At 48.2% G+C, this 15,521-nt stretch overlaps 3 protein-coding genes and 1 non-coding gene across 4 annotated transcripts in view; all 4 read right to left on the bottom strand.

Moving 5' to 3' along the window:
• The window catches only part of TMCO6 (transmembrane and coiled-coil domains 6), a 54,755-nt gene extending 51,390 nt beyond the window's left edge, over positions 1-3,365 (bottom strand). Inside the window, exon 1 of the mRNA XM_058439915.1 lies at positions 3,220-3,365. The gene's annotated coding sequence lies outside the window, so the exon portion shown is untranslated. The remainder of the gene's footprint in view (positions 1-3,219) is intronic.
• Positions 125-250, bottom strand: LOC116472088 (small nucleolar RNA SNORA27). The gene has a single exon (XR_004248997.1). It is a non-coding gene; the product is annotated as a small nucleolar RNA SNORA27 (small nucleolar RNA).
• A 7,665-nt stretch (positions 3,366-11,030) lies between the features above and the next one.
• On the bottom strand, positions 11,031-12,985 carry LOC131380637 (probable UDP-sugar transporter protein SLC35A4). Its single transcript, XM_058439919.1, has one exon. It carries the CDS (start codon positions 12,960-12,962, stop codon positions 11,988-11,990), a length of 975 nt encoding a protein of 324 aa, XP_058295902.1. The 5' UTR covers positions 12,963-12,985; the 3' UTR covers positions 11,031-11,987.
• A 368-nt stretch (positions 12,986-13,353) lies between these two features.
• Positions 13,354-15,477, bottom strand: LOC116471594 (SLC35A4 upstream open reading frame protein). The gene is made up of 3 exons (XM_032158098.2): positions 15,277-15,477; positions 14,162-14,260; positions 13,354-13,567 (listed from the first exon to the last, which is right to left on the bottom strand). The coding sequence occupies exons 1-3, from the start codon at positions 15,289-15,291 to the stop codon at positions 13,370-13,372; spliced, it is 312 nt and encodes a 103-aa protein (XP_032013989.2). The 5' UTR covers positions 15,292-15,477; the 3' UTR covers positions 13,354-13,369.
• Positions 15,478-15,521: the final 44 nt, after the last annotated feature.

Below are 15,521 nucleotides of genomic sequence, written 5' to 3'. Positions count from 1 at the left end.
TATATATTTTTGTTTCTTAATTCTTCTAATATTGCCTTTTGTATTTAATTGATTTTTTGCAATGTGCTGTGTTGATTTTTTTCGCATTACCTTTTTGATTTTTTTTCCTTTTTATTCTTTTTCAATTTCTTTCCTCTGACAGGATACAAGACAAACACTCAGTTTGCCTGAGTTTTAAAAGTATATTTCCTTTGCCCCAATTAATGAGCAATAAAGACACAAATCCATTTGGCAAAGTGAACAGGGGTTTTTCCATATTTTTAAAGGTTATTTTTCTATTGGCCAGGCATGGTGGTGCAGGCCTGTGGTCCTAGCTACTCAGGAGGCTGAAGTGGGAGGATCACTGGAGTCTGGAAAGTTGAGGCTGCAGTGAGCCATGATCGTGCCACTGCACTCTAGCCTGGGTGACAGAGTGATACCCTGTCTAAAAAAGCAAGACAAAACAAAAAAAACCCACTTATTTTCCTTGCGGCCATCTTGGAGATTACAATTAATATCTTAAATGTATTTTATTTATTTATTTATTTATTTATTTTGAGACAGAGTCTCGCTCTGTCTCCAGGCTGGAGCGCAGTGGCATGATCTCGGCTCACTGCAACCTCTGCCTCCCGGGTTCAAGTGATTCTCCTGCCTCAGCCTCCAGAGTAGCTGGGACTACAGGCGCAGCTAATTTTTGTCTTTTTTAGTAGCGATGGGGTTTCACCATGTTGGCCAGGAGGTCTTGATCTCTTGACCTCGTGATCTGCCTGCCTCAGCCTCCCAAAGTGCTGGGATTACAGTCGTGAGCCACCTGGCCCAGCTAATATCTTAAATTTAAAACAATCTCACCAGGCACAAGGGTATGCACCTGTAATCCCAGCTACTCAGGAGGCTGAGGCAGAAGGATCTTTTGAACCCAGGGGTTTGAAACCAGCCTGGGCAATATAGTGAGACCTCATCTAAAAACAAACAAACAAACAAAAAAAGACAAAACAAAAACCACATAGCAATCTAGCTTGAATTAATACCAATTTAGCTTCAATATCTATAAAGATTTTACCCCGTACATCTGCATCTTTTCCCATTATGTTGCTAATGTCACAAATTATATCTGTATACATTGTGTGCCCATTATCATAGGTTTACAATTATTGTTTTATGCATTTGTTTTTTAAATCATATAGGCAAAAAAGAGGAGTTACAAACCAAAAATGCAATATTATGGGCTTTTATATTTACACATGTAGTTACCTTATTATTGTTCCTTATTTCTTTATATGGCTTCAAGTTACTGTCTAGTGTCCTTTCATTTCAGGCTAATGGACTCCCTTTAGCATTTTTGGTAAGGCAAGTCTACTAACAATGAATTACTTCAGCTTTGATTTATCTAGAAGTGTCATAATTTTGCCTTCATTTTTGAAGGATAATTTTGCCAGATATATAATTCTTGATTGGCAGGATTTTTTAAAGCACTTTAAATACCATTGTTTCTTTGTATCTTTCTGGGGATTGGTTCCAGGACCCCCCAGCAGATATCAACATTCACAGATGTTCAAGTGTCTTATATAAAATGGTTTGAGCCAGGCACAGTGGCTCATGCCTGTAATTCCAGCCTTTGGGAGGCCAAAGCAGAAGGATTGCTTGAGCCCAGGAGTTTGAGACTAGGCTGGGCAACATAGTGAGATCTTGTCACTACAAAAAAATAAAAATTAAAAAAGACTGTAAAAAAAATATTAATAGCTACTTGAGGGGCTGAAGCGATAGTTTCAGTCCAGGAGGTCAAGGCTTCAGTGAGCCATGATCACAAGACTGCACTCCAGCCTGGGTAACAGAGCAAAACTGTGTCTAAAAAAATACTAATAAAAATAGCTGGGCATGGTGGCTAACACCTGTAATCCCAGCACTTTGGGAGGCCAATAAGGGTGGATCACTTGGGGTCAGGAATTTGAGACCAGCCTGGCAAACATGGTGAAACCCTGTCTCTACTAAAAATACAAAAATTAGCCTGGCACGGTGGCTCACGCCTGTAATCCCAGCACTTTGGGAGGCCAAAGCGGGTGGATCACCTGAGGTCAGGAGTTCGAGACCAGCCTGGCCAACATGGTGAAACCCCGTATCTACTAAAAATATAAAAATAAGCTGCGCATGGTGGCAGGTGCCTGTAATCCCAGCTACTGGGGAGGCCAAGGCAGGAAAATTGCTTGAACCCTGGAGGTGGAGGTTGCAGTGAACTGAGATCACGCCACTACACTCCAGCCTGGGTGATGGAGCGAGACTCCATCTAAAAAGGAAAACAACAACAACAACAACACACACACAAAAAACTAATAAAACTAAAAAAAAAGTTATAGTATTTGCACATAACCTATGTACATCCTCCCACATACTTTAAATCATCTCTAGATTACTTATAATTCCTAATACAATGTAAATGTTATGTAAATTATTATACTGTATTGTTTAGGAAATCATGACAAGAAAAAGTCTGTAAATGCTCAGTACAGACAAAACCATTTTTCTCCCAAATATTTTTGATTCATGCTTGCTTGAATCCACAGATGCAGAGCCTCTGGATATAAAGGGCCAACTTTATGTTATCCCATGGTTTCTGGGGATAAGTCTGTTTTTAGTCTTATTGAAGATCCATTGCACATAATAAGCTGCTTCTCTCTTGCTGTTTTCAAGATTCTTTCTTTATCTTTGTGCGGTTTTTTTTTTTTTTTTTTTTTGAAGACTGTATTCTTTGTATTCACTGAAGACTTCATTTTGTTATTTTAGTAGTTAGCCAGTGACCTAACATAGAATTCCTTAAATGCCTGTGACCAAAAAAAAAGTTTTGTTTTGTTTTTTAAAAGGAAGAAGAAAGAAACAAATAAAAAAAGAAGCAAAAAGAATAAAGAAGAATATGAAAAAGAAAACAAAGGAAGGAAGGAAGTAAAAAAGAAAAAGAAAGAATTTTCTAGGTCTTTGCAGATTGGCTCTGTGTGGAGTCACTCCTAAGCTTAGCCAGGCAATTTACAGCTCTGTTTTAGCCTTCACTTCCTGCTTGTGCTGAGCCCAAAGACCAGACAGAGATGAAAGCTTACTGTCTTACTGGGCCTTTTCTGCACATGAGTCCTATCCTGGGTGTACTTTCTGCTCTCTCTAGTACACATGGGAACTTTTTGAAGCCCTTATTCTCCCAAAAATACCACTTCCAAACTTTTCCCAGTCTTTCAGGGTGTCAGTTGTTTGCCTCACCTGTTATTTTTGCTTCTGGCAGCAGTTCCTTGTTCTTTTGTTCTTTAGCAGTTTTCAGGGAACATCCTCTGTATAGCTGCTCTGCCTTGAGAGAGTTCTGAGATTGGTGAAGCAAAGAGAATTCCCTTTCATCAGTTCTTCGGGGGAAACTGCAGACAATCAAAAAAGATAAACACAATTCATTGGGATCAAGATCTTCTCTGCTCCCTCCCTAACCAGGAACCCCCACCAGAAATTTGGGCTGCTTTCTTCAAGATTAGCCCTGTGCTGGGGAGGGGTTGGAGCTAGGGTAAGTTAAAACACCACAGAGATCTCTTACCATATTTAAGTTGCCTTTCTCCTGGTTAAGCATTGGTTGCTGTAAACCTCTATCTTTCAGGTTAAAATAAGGTTGTTTCTGGCCATTTTTGCTAGGTGTTTCTGGGGATGAATGGACTCTTGGAGTTCCCTACTCTGCCATTTTCACTGATGTCATCTTCTTTTGCCCATTTTAAAATTGAGTTGTCTTTTTATTATTGAGTTGTAAGAGCTCTTTATATATTCTGGGTACAAGTCACTTGTCAGGTACACTATTTAAACTTTTTACCATGAGAATCTATTACTTCTTTTTAAAAAATTTTTTTTTGTTTTTGAGACACACTCTCACTTTGTTGCCCAGGCTGGAGGGCAGTGGTGTGATCTTGGCTCACTGAAACCTCTGCTCTCTGGGTTCAAGCAATTCTCCTGCCTCAGCCTCCCTAGTAGCTGGGATTACAGCCGTGTGCTACTACACCTGGCTAATTTTTGTATTTTTAATAGAGACGGGGTTTCACCATGTCAGCCAGGCTGGTCTCGAACTCCTGACCTCAAGTGATTCGCCAGCCTTGGCCTCCCAAAGTGCTGGGATTACAGGTGTGAGCCACCATGCCTGTGGAGAATGTATTACTTTTGTAATTTAAAAAATAATAGTAATAAAATAAAGATCTGTACAATGTTTCAAATCTGTCTGGTGATACACAAAAGTTTCTGGAAATAGTTGCCCTTTCCATCAGAGTGTAACTCTGTCCAGTTTCTTTCCCCATCCACCAGTGGACATTGCCTTTCTTCCTCTCTCTCTTGCAGAGACTGCCCCCTGCTGCGGTGTTGGCTGGTGAAGTTGTTGGTGAGGAGGCGGAGGGCTCTTTGCCCTGGATTGTCTCACGGCTCTTGGAAGGAAACAACTACAGTGGCCTACTTCTTGGCCTGGACCCCCAAGGTGGCCAGGGAGGGAGTGTGGAGTTCTTTGGGAAGCTCTGAGATCTGTCCTTAGGCCTGCCTCACCCATCACCCAACCAGCCTCAGCCCCAACCCCAGCCCAGAGACAGCGTCTGACGCTCCAAGAGGGCTCCAGAGTGCCTAGGCTGACAGAGACTGGAGAGGCAAAGTAAGGTCAATAGTGAAAGTAACCCCTCACCCTTCAGAGGCCTTAAACCACTTACCAAGCATTTTTGCACAATGCCTTTGATTCTTACCACAACCCCATGAGGCAGATGTAATTTACAAATAAGGAAAGAGAAGGAGGCCCAATTTATAAATGAGGAGAGAGAGGATAAGAGAAGAGAAGGGAGTCTCCTATTTTCATACACCCATTAAAAATCAAGCCTCAGCTGGGTGCGGTGGCTCATGCCTGCAATCCCAGCATTTTGGGAGGCTGAGGTGGACAGATCACCTGAGGTCAGGAGTTCGAGACTAGCCTGGCCAACATGGTGAAACCCCATCTCTACTAAAAATACAAAAATTAGCTGGGCATGGTGGCAGGCACCTGTAGTCCCAGCTACTTGGGAGGCTGAGGCACGAGAACTGCTTGAACCTGGGAGGCAGAGGTTGCAGTGAGCCAAGGTCGTGCTACTGCACTCTAGCCTGGGCGACAGAGTGAGACTCCATCTCAAAAAAACAAAAAATAAAAAAACAAAGCCTCTGTGTCCTTAATGTAGATGCTGGTGGAAAAAAAGAAAAAAAAATCAAGCCTCTGAAATGTTATGATGTCAGGGATTTGGGGGAGGTCGAGGTGGGGGTATTGATCAAACAGAAATGGCATGAGTTGATAACTGTCAAAGCTAGGTGACAGGTAGAGAGGATTTCCTATACTTTGTATATGTTTGAAATTTTCCATAATAAAAGAGTAAAAAAATGCCTGGCCCTTGTCTCCAAAATCAACAAACACACATTCATTCGGCTAGCAAGTTCCCAGACCTCCCCTGTGGGAGGTCCCTTGGAATGAGGAAGATAGGTTAGAGCAGTTCACACCCACAAGGATAAAGCAGTGAGGGCCAGATGTGTTTATCTTCAGGCCAGTTTGGTATCATGTTGAAGGGCATGGGCTTGAGTTTAGGCTCTGCCACTTGCCAAGAAGTTGCTTGACCTCTTTGAGCTTCCATTGCCTCATCTGGAAAATGTCGGGGGAGGCAGGATAGATTAGAGCTTCTGCCTGATTGGAGTGTTGTGTGGATAAAAAGAGGCAATCCATGAACAGCCTTAGTGAAGTGCCATGAAGCATATGTGAAAGCCTAGTGGGGGTTAGATATTTTTATGAATAGTACTACTAATAAAAAGTAAAAGTATCACAAGCAGCGTACTTTGGAGTCCACAGGAAGGAGTAATTCACTTGGAGTGTCCCTTTACTAGGTAACTCCCTCAGTTTGCTCCAGGCTGCTCTGTTGGGGGCCTCAGGAAGGAGGATGCAGGTGAAACAGGTGAGGCCCACCCTGTGGAATGCAGTAGAAGCGGCTCGGGCCCGCTGGGCCGGCCTGAGGCCCCTGCGTTTAGGCCTCCTTGAGGACACCCTGACGGACAGTGAGCTAAGCCAGCTGGGAAGGGCACTGCGGGAGCTAGAGGTGAGCAAGGCGAAGCCTGAGGGCACCTGGGCTAGCCATGGCCAGTACCCACCTTGAACCCTCTCTCCACAGGTTGTAAAAGCGTGGAGCCAGCACCCAAGAAGCCAGATGCTCCAAGGAGCCAGAGCTGAGGTGATGAGGCTTCCAGAACCACAGGTATGTCTTTGCATTCACCCTTTTGGGAGCCACATTTATGTCTGCCTTCTTGTCCTCTTTCCAAAGCACTTTGAGGAAGACCTCCATTCATTCACTGACTTATTGATTCCCAAACACTTATTGACCACCCACTGTGTGCTGGGTCCGGTGCCACATAGGCCCTGGGAATTCCCTGCCCTCATGGAGTTTATAATCTCCTGGGAAGAAACAATTGCACCACCATAATCGGCGCTCTGAAAGGCTTATAAACACAGAGTTCTGTGGGGCATCTAAGTTAGCCTTGGCAAGAGAGGGATGGAAGACTTCATGGAGGAAGTGATTCCTGAAGGAGGTCAACAAAGATGAGTGAAGAACCTGAAGGCAGACAGAATGACAGGCAAAGACAGGAGGCGCAGGCTGAAGTGAGCTGAGATTGCACCACTGCACTCCAGCCTGGGTGACACAGCGAGACTCTGTCATAAAAAAGAAAAAGAAAAAGAAAAGAAAAGATGTGAGACCTGTGAGCCTGGGGTCACAGGCGTAATCAGGAAAGAGGCAAGAAAGTGCTTGGTTCCCCTGAGGGAGTGCAAGTAGCTCAACTTATTGGAGAATAGAACTTGAAGAAGAGTCAGGAGAGAAGGACTGGAGAGGACAGCAGGGGCCAGGTCACACAGGGTTTTGTAAAACAGAGATGTTTGGACTTTGTCTTAAAGGTCACAGGTGAGCCACGAAAGTATGTTAAGCAGGAAAGAACACTGTGCCCTTTTCAGGTGAGCAAACTGAGGCGTAAAGAAAAGATGTGAGGCTGAGCGCGGTGGCTCATGTCTGTAATCCCAGCAATTTGGGAGCCCGAGGTGGGCAGATCACCTGAGGTCAGGAGTTCAAGACCAGCCTGGCCAACATGCAGAAACCCCGTCTCTACTAAAAATACAAAAATTAGCCTGGTGTGGCGGCGCACGCTTGTAGTCCCAGCTACTCGGGCGGCTGAGGCAGAAGGATCACTTGAACCCGGGAGGCAGAGGTTGCAGTGAGCCGAGATCATGCCATTGGACTCCAGCCTGGGCAACAAGAGTGAAACTCCATCGCAAAAAGGAAAAAAAAGAAAAGAAAAGATGTGAGAGGGCCGGGCGCAGTGGCTCAAACGCCTGTAATCCCAACACTTGGGGAGGCTGAGATGATCAGATCACCTAAGGCCAGGAGTTCGAGACCAGCCTGGCCAACATGGTGAAACCTCGTCTCTACTCAAAAATACAAAAATTAGCCAGGCATGGTGGCGCATGCCTGTAGTCCCAGCTACCCAGGAGGCTGAGGTGGGATAATCACTTGAACCCGGGAGGCGCAGGCTGAAGTGAGCTGAGATTGCACCACTGCACTCCAGCCTGGGTGACACAGCGAGACTCTCTCATAAAAAAGAAAAAGAAAAAGAAAAGAAAAGAAAAGATGTGAGACCTGTGAGCCTGGGGTCACAGGCGTAATCAGGAGCAGCAGAAGTATAATCACACTCAAGTCCTTAGACTCCTAATCTAGTGCTCTTTCATCCCCTTAGGCTGCATGGCCTTTCTCGTCTTCCATGATTTATCACAGGGTGGTTGAAACCCTGTCCCTGTCCAGCCTCTCCTGGCCTTTCTCTTTTTTTTTCATAATTGCTTACAACTTGTTTTTACAGCCTTGGGGCTTGGGAATCAGGCATGGTAGCTCCTATTTATTGAGCAAGTGCCTTACTGCTCAGTGCTTTTGGTGCAGTACTTCATTTCATTCTCTCCACAACTTTTATCAGCTCAATTTGATAGAGAAGCACATGGAGACTAGGCCAGTCACCTGCTCGAGGTCATTCAGCTAAGAAGAGGAGGGGCTGGGACCCTGATCTATCTGATTTCCAAGGCCTGATCTTAACCTACACTGTCCTGGGAGGAAAGGTGTGGAACGGTCACTTCTAATATCTTCTCAGCAGGTGATAGAGTCACCAGTAAGCCAGAGCCCATGCCTCGAGGGAGAGCCCTAAGATGGGTCTGGGACTTGGGGATGAGCTGGGAGTGGGAGGTCTTCCCTGCCTTTGGTGTGATTAATTACATTTTCCTCTAGTGGCAGAAAGAATGGCAACTCTAAGGCGTGGGCTCCACCAAAAGAATCCTTTCAGGCACCCTAAGGAACAGGTAATACCTCATGTACCCCAGGAATGACTAGAAGCTGTAGGGGGAGTGAAGAGCTGCAGAGCCCCAGCTAATGTGCCCCTGCTTACCCTGCCCCAATATCAGGGAGAAATACGAAGTTGTTGACAAATAAAGGACCTGAGGGTGACTAGACCCCTAAGACAGGGGCATGGGGAGGGACTGTTTTCCTATTTATTGGATTAAGGGTATAGGATCCTTAGAGGCACTATGGCACCTCTTGGCAGAGCCACTACCTTCCTCTCCCCACCATGGCCTCCTGAGTCTCTGCCCAGGCTACAAGCTCTTCCAGGCTAGTTGAGTCCTGGATGTTGTTCTGGGAGCAGCCCTGGTGATGAGGTTCTATTGGAAAAGTTGGGCTCTGGTCCTAAATCTGTGCACACACATGGACTTCTGACTGAGCCCAGCAAGCACCAGATGTGGCCCGGCAGTTCTTCTTGGCCCAGGCCCAGAGGCAGAGACTGAGGGAGCAGCACCAAATTTGGATTCGAGAGAAGCTGAAGCATTTGGGACAGAAGGAGGAGGTGGCAGATGACCAGGTCAAAGGCCTGGTGGCTGAAGAGGAGGTAAGGAGGGTCAAATAGGGGACTTGAGGCTCTAATTGGTCCAGGCACTGTGCTAGGGGCTGGGATCCATCATCAGTCAAAATCGTTCATACCCTCTCTCATGGCCCTCCCAGCCTTGTCAGGGATAGATGAGGTAATTCTCAGTGCTAAGTGATGGGATGGGGGAGCTAGGGGCATGTGGGACCAAAAAGGCATATCTGACCCAGGCTGGAGTGGATCAGAGGAGATGGAATCTAAGTTGAGCCTTAAAGGACAGGCAGAAATCAGCCAGGGGAATTCACTGGACACTGAGCTTAACAAGGGAAGTTACTGTTCATCAGTAACTAATGGGGGAGTGGTGGAGTGGGGACATGTTCTCAGAGAAGACAAAACAGTATAAGCAAAGGTTCAGAGGGAAACAATGGCAAAGTGGGTCTGGGAACTGCAAATTCTCCAATCTGGCTGGAGCTGAACAGGTGCATAGTCAGAAGCGAGGCTAAAGAGACAAGTGTGTGCCACAGCTCTGGCTTTGGACTTTACCCCAAGGAGAGCTGCAAACCACTGAAAGGCATGTGCCATGTCAGCTCTGACCTTTACTAGCCATGATAATTTGGGCAAGTTAGGTCACTTCTCTGATCCACTGTTGCCAATCTGTAAGACAGCAATGCCACATATGGTTGTTATTGGATAAAATAATACACCTTAAGTATTTAGCACAGAGCCTGGCACACAGGTAGCACTCAACAAAGAGTATGTGTTATCACTGAAGGCCTGCGAGGAGAGGCAGAGATGGCAGTAGGAACAGATGGTGCTGAGATTCCAGCTGGAGGCCCTTCAGGAAGAGTGGGACATGGCACAGCAGGACCTGGCAGCCCTCTATGACCTGCATGTGCAGGCCACCCGAGCTCAGACACACCATGTGCTGCGGGTCAGTGGGGATGGAGGGTAGGCCTTGAGCTGGCTCCAAGGCTGGCTGAGTGACAGGCATCTCTGAATCTGGGCACAGGTATTCCAAGCCTGGCAGGGCCAGTGGGAGGAGCGGGCCATGACCACAGAGCATCATCACTGCAGCCTGCTGGTGGGCATCCTGGAAGAAACCATCAACCTGGCCACACAGAATCAGGAGCTCCAAGCTGAGAACCAGCAGCTTCGGCAGGGTGCAGACTAGGCTGGGGGTAGTCACGCTGGACCTGTCCTGGGGAGAAACCTGATCAGGAACCCTTTAGAGGAAGTTTCCTGTCTCCTTATTCTGGAGGGTCCTAGAAGGGAGAGAAAGGTGAGACAAAACCAAGCTGATCCTTATTATGGATAATTAATAACACAAACCATGTCTCATTGTTCCAGTCCTTACTAAGTGCCTAATATTATTTTATTTAGCCTCTCCAGCTACCACATATAGTAGGTACCATTTGATCCTTATTTCAGGGATAAGGCAACTAAAGCTAGGAGAGGTTAAATAACTGCCCAAGAACAGTCAGCTAAGTGGAAGATCCAGAATTCAAATTCAAGTCTGTCCATAGTTCTACACTACACAGTAGTGGCTTACAAGCTTCTGTGTGCATCAGAACCACCTAGGGAGCTTAAGAGAAAGAAAAAAAAGATTCCCAAACACTACTCCCTGATTCTGCTTTAATAGGTCTGAGATAGGCCTAGGGCCACCCCACCCCCCGCCTTTGTTTTTTTTAGAAACTTACCACATATTCTATCATAGAATCAGGGCCTGACATTCCCCTGGCCATGATTTTAAGACAGACGACAGGCAGAAACTGTAAGGGAACCAGAGGAAATGAAAACCAAAACCACATCGGCTTTCTTAAGAGTTTTCTGGCCTAGAGTCTAGTTTGTCCTGCTCGGCCCAGCACCTGCTGTTCCAGACTCCCTCCGAATTCCCCTGGGCCCAAGTTTTGTGCTCCAGGGAAATTTCAAAAGCTCTGTGACAGGGAAATGTCTCAGTTCCATGGAACTCTCACAGGAAATAATGCCACTGGCAACAGCTTGGAGAAAACAATTTTTTCTTAGTCTGAAAGTTACCCCAGAATTAAGATACTCAGGACCCCAGAGGAACAAAATTGTTTGAGGGGAGTTGTGCAGACAGAAGACACAAGACAATCATGGCTGTGGTTGTAGGAACCACCCTACAGCCTAGAAGACTTTATTAAGACCTTATTGCTTATGCAGTTAGAGACACTGATTGAGCTACAGGTTTCCTGTACCCGGTCTCAGGTCACTCTGTGCAGAGCTTCCCCAGGCTGTTGGGAGCTGGGAGACTGCTAGGCAGGGGCAGGCCCCAGAGTGGGAAGCATGGTACCTCCTAAGAGCCTCAGAGTGGGTAGCAGGCTTCAAGATGGCCCTCAGGGTGAAGAGAGGTCAGGAGTGTCAGCTTAAGCCAGGGCCCAGGGGCTACATTCCCTGAGATGAGTCAAGCCCAGCCAGCCCTCTCTGGGGTTTCCAGAACAAAGGCTAGGTGTGGGGAGCAGCACTGTAGAAAGCGCAGGGAGCATGTCTCTAGGCATTGCTGGAACTGGGGGAGACTGTCAGAGTGGCTGGGGTAATGGTTGTATAATCTGTGGCAACTGGGCCTTCTTGCATGAAAGTGGAAGGGTGAGGATCCCTTATGGAAGAGTCATGCACCATGGCTGGGCTGGACTAGCCAGCTCCAGTGGCTCTGCTGGGTGACTAAAGTAGGCAAGGAGAGCCACTTGTTGCCCACACCCCACTTTCATCAACTCTGTTCATGCAGGACAAGGCAGGGAGCTGCCCAACAAGGATGGGGTCATTTCTCAGGCCTAGGTATTGATGTTACCTTAATTCTTCAGTCTGGAAGAACTTGGTTGGGGATGGGGGATGGTAAGCATTTCCTTAACCAAATCCACTTTTCACATCTCCTAGGGGTAACCCTTCATCCACCGATCTCCAGAGAATAACCTGGCTGCTCTCACTTCTCCAGCTTTTCTCACAAGGCACTTGTTACAGGGCTGCTGATGGGAGGGGGAGGAAAGCCTGGGAGGAGGATCTGGTGGTGGCGCCCAATCTACAGAGTCTGGAATCAGCGTGGAAGTTGTCAGGGACTAGCGGCTGCCATAGTACAGGCGCATGGCCAGGCCAATGAGCAATGTGGCCAGGAAGAAGGCGGCTGTGAGCTGCAGCCGTAGCAGGACTGCTGAGAGCACGGCGTTGACCACCAGTGAGCAGGACACCACAAAGAGGCGTGTGATGCTGCTGCCATGCTTCAAGACAGCGGACATGAGCAGTCCATTTAGTGCCTGGCTCAGCACCACGAGTGCTGCCCATCCTGAGAAACCTTCCAGGAGGCCTGGGCCGGGGCCGCCGCCAGCATGCAGACCTAGATTCAGAAGCACACCAAAAGTGTAGAGGAAGAGGTTCTGAAGTGCCAGGGGCAGCCGCTGTCGCTTCATGAGCAGCTCTGTGTACACTGAAGACAAGCCTGAGATGAGGCAGTACAGGATGAGGAGCAGCAGGCCTAGCGGAGTGATATGCAGGGGCATGGGGCTGGCAGCAGCTGCTGGAGGGGGACTGGGAAGGGTGTTCCCGGGAACTTGAAGGCCGCCTGCTGCATAGCAGGCCCCCGCAGCCATCAGCAGCAGCAGCGCTAACCCCTGACGCACAGAGAGGCGGTGCCGGAGGCAGAGGCAGTAGAGCAGAGCTGTGCTTCCAATCTTGAGATTACTCAGCACCTGGTAGGTGCTGGGGTCCATGTAACGCTGAAGATAGATCACCAGGTTGTTGTTAGCGCCATAGAGCAGGGCTGATAGTGCAAAGGGAGCAGCCTGGCGCCAGGGTGGGGCCCCCTGGGGCCATGCTTGCCAGCCTACCAGAAGGGAGAAGGTGCATAACAGTAGCTTGGTCAGCTCAGTCAGCAGCACAGCTGAGGAGGGCCGGAAGGGCACTCGGCCGTCCACATGGCACAGTGCCAGTAATGGGGCATGGGCACCATACATGGCAGTGGATAGGAGTAGCATCAGGGTCCAGCGGGCCTGCCCAGGACGGCCCAGGCCTGGCATACCCCCATCCTCTACACTCATACCCACACAAGACCCTGGGTGGCTAAGGGGCAGCAGGGATTACAACACGTTTGGGGAAAATCAAGTTATGGAGCCAGCTCCCAGGAAGGAGGAGCTGTGGAACATCGCCAGAGAGAATACTGAGGATCAGAGGCATCTACCAACTCCACAGTCAGGGCTTGAAGAGTAAGGGGCTGGTGGTCCTTGAAGCCACAGTCTTGGGGCTAGTCCCATGGAGTTAGGAAGGGGAAGAAGGAATCCAGGGTGCAGGCTGAGGAACTACTGTCCACAATCTGCAGGAAGGGAGGCAAGGATGAAGGTGGCAGGAAAGCTGGAGATAGCAAATGGATGACAGCTGGGGAATCCAGATAAAGTGTCTCCACCTGAATGCCGAGCTGCTCATCCTGCCTCTTCCATGGCACCTAGAGCTAGTCGGGCCCTTTGCGTAGTGACTGCAAATAGTCCCTTAATGTCTTCTCCACGTTGGGCACAGCATATGCCTGAGCCGCATAGATGCCAGTGCAGGTGCCCACAGCAAAGCCCAATACTGCTGATGCCCTCAGTTTGGCCACCACATAGCCAGCCAGGAATCCCTTGAGGAACGGGGAGGACAACAGTGAGCCATCCTGCAGAGAAAAATGCAGAAGGAAACTTAGCTAGGCTCTTCCCTGACTCTGTCCAGGGGCTACTCAAGCTGGGATTAGAGCATTCCACCACCAGCTCCTCCTCACCCTGGACAACCTTGGTATTTTCTCCAGATTTTTCCCAGGGTTCTGGGGCCAGAAAAAGAACCTAGCAGTTCTGAACACACAATCTCAGAACCCCGGGGTCAGAAAGCTCCAACCATAGAACTCCACTGCCACACAAGGTCAGAGATGCCCCTAGCCCTGCCGGTTTCTCTAGCCTCATTTCCTAGCATGCTGCCCAACTACTGTAGCCAAATGGACCTACCTCCTTTCACCCCTCATGTTTATAATGCTACTCCCTACCACGAGGCCTTTATATATGCTGTTCTGCCTGGAATGTTCTTTCCTCCCCTCTTCACCTACTTAACCACTACTTATTAGTTCATGTGCCATTCAGAAAAATTGTCCTTAGGGTGACTGAGAATAGGCCCTCAATAATCATTTGCTGAATAAATCTCTACCATCCATTTAACACTCTCAAGAGCATGTTGGGCAATAAAGCCTAAGGCAGGGGTGGGGTGGGACAGTCCTTACCTGGCCCACTCCACTGCTGACTTCGTCTTCTACACGCCGCTGCAAGCGTTCCAGCTGGTTCTTGAGAAATGCCAGGTCCTTAAGCTTAGGCAGAGAATCCTAGGACAAACGAGAGGCTGGCTCCAGCAGTCTGACTAAGCCCCACCCCTTGCTCAATTCCATCAGAAGCTGGGAATTGGGAGGGGATGGGGTGAGCCAGAAAGACCTTTTCCTATAAAAGCTTCCTGAGATGGCAGTGGCAAAGGAAGAAAAGCATTGAAAAGCACAGAATTCAAATGAGGGCCAGGAAGGGACTGACAGATGGGATCTGAACCAGTAACTTACATCAACCTCGACAACAATTTTATATAGCAAGCGGTATGTAGGAAAGGCAGGAGGGACAGCTAGGGATCTTTAATTAGGTCCATCAGGAAAGCACTACTGACTCCATTATGAGCTCCTTGAAAGTCGTGACCAGTCTGTCTTGGCTACTACGTTCTAGTGCCTGACATTTAGTAAATGTGTGGGTAATGCTGAGCTTCTAGACCAATGGTGAGTAATGGACCGAGGCAGTTTCCTGGACTATTTTATTGTCTTTGTTCCTGGATGGGCTTTACCTCTTTCTTCCCAAGGACATCCCAAACTGAATGTGAGTGACTGGCTGTGAGTGAGGATGACAAAAAAGACTGTCGGCAAGTGTGTAAGTAAATGGACTGAGTGATTTTGATCGCATATAAGTATGAAATTCAGAGTGTATGCAAGGGAGTGTTTGAATGAGGGTGGTGTGAGTGTCCATGTGAATGGAAACATCGTGTCACTGGGAAGAAAATTTCGGGAGCAAGGGAATGGGGTAAAGTAAGGAGTGTTTAAGGGTGAATGTTTTTGAGTCTGTGCTAATAACTGGGGTTCGTGATGGTTCCCAGGAGGGGACATCTGGGGGATCCACGGCTCCTCCCGCCTCGCCGAATGCTCTCCCCACACCACTCCACACTGTTGAGGCAGTTGACAGGAGCCTCAGAAGAAACAAGGGACAACCTCACTCCTGAGCCGCTCCAGAGTCGCTTTTCCCCGGAACTAAAAAGGTCAAGGAGAGTGAAGACCACGCCCGGCTGCAGATCACCCCCACGGCCACTCACCTTGTCATCCGCCATCTTCCCCGCCGAACTTGTTGCGCAGGCGCATCCCCGCCTCCCTCATGCCGACTGCCCCGGCCATCTTTACTGAGGGCGAAGGCACTTCCGGAGCATTTTTGGAAAGGGAGAGGCGCTTTCCTAGCGGCCAAGTCCGCCTCTCCCAGATACTTCCACCTGACCCCCTCCCGTCGAGTCTCAGGCTGCGTGTGAGCGCACTCACGACCCGGGCGCGATGATCTCACTCGTGC

The sequence above is a fragment of the Hylobates moloch genome, unplaced genomic scaffold, assembly GCF_009828535.3.
Source record: "Hylobates moloch isolate HMO894 unplaced genomic scaffold, HMol_V3 SCAFFOLD_6, whole genome shotgun sequence".
Lineage (NCBI taxonomy): Eukaryota > Metazoa > Chordata > Mammalia > Primates > Hylobatidae > Hylobates > Hylobates moloch.
Note: the sequence above shows the minus strand (reverse complement) of the source record. Positions and strands in the feature narration are given on the sequence as shown.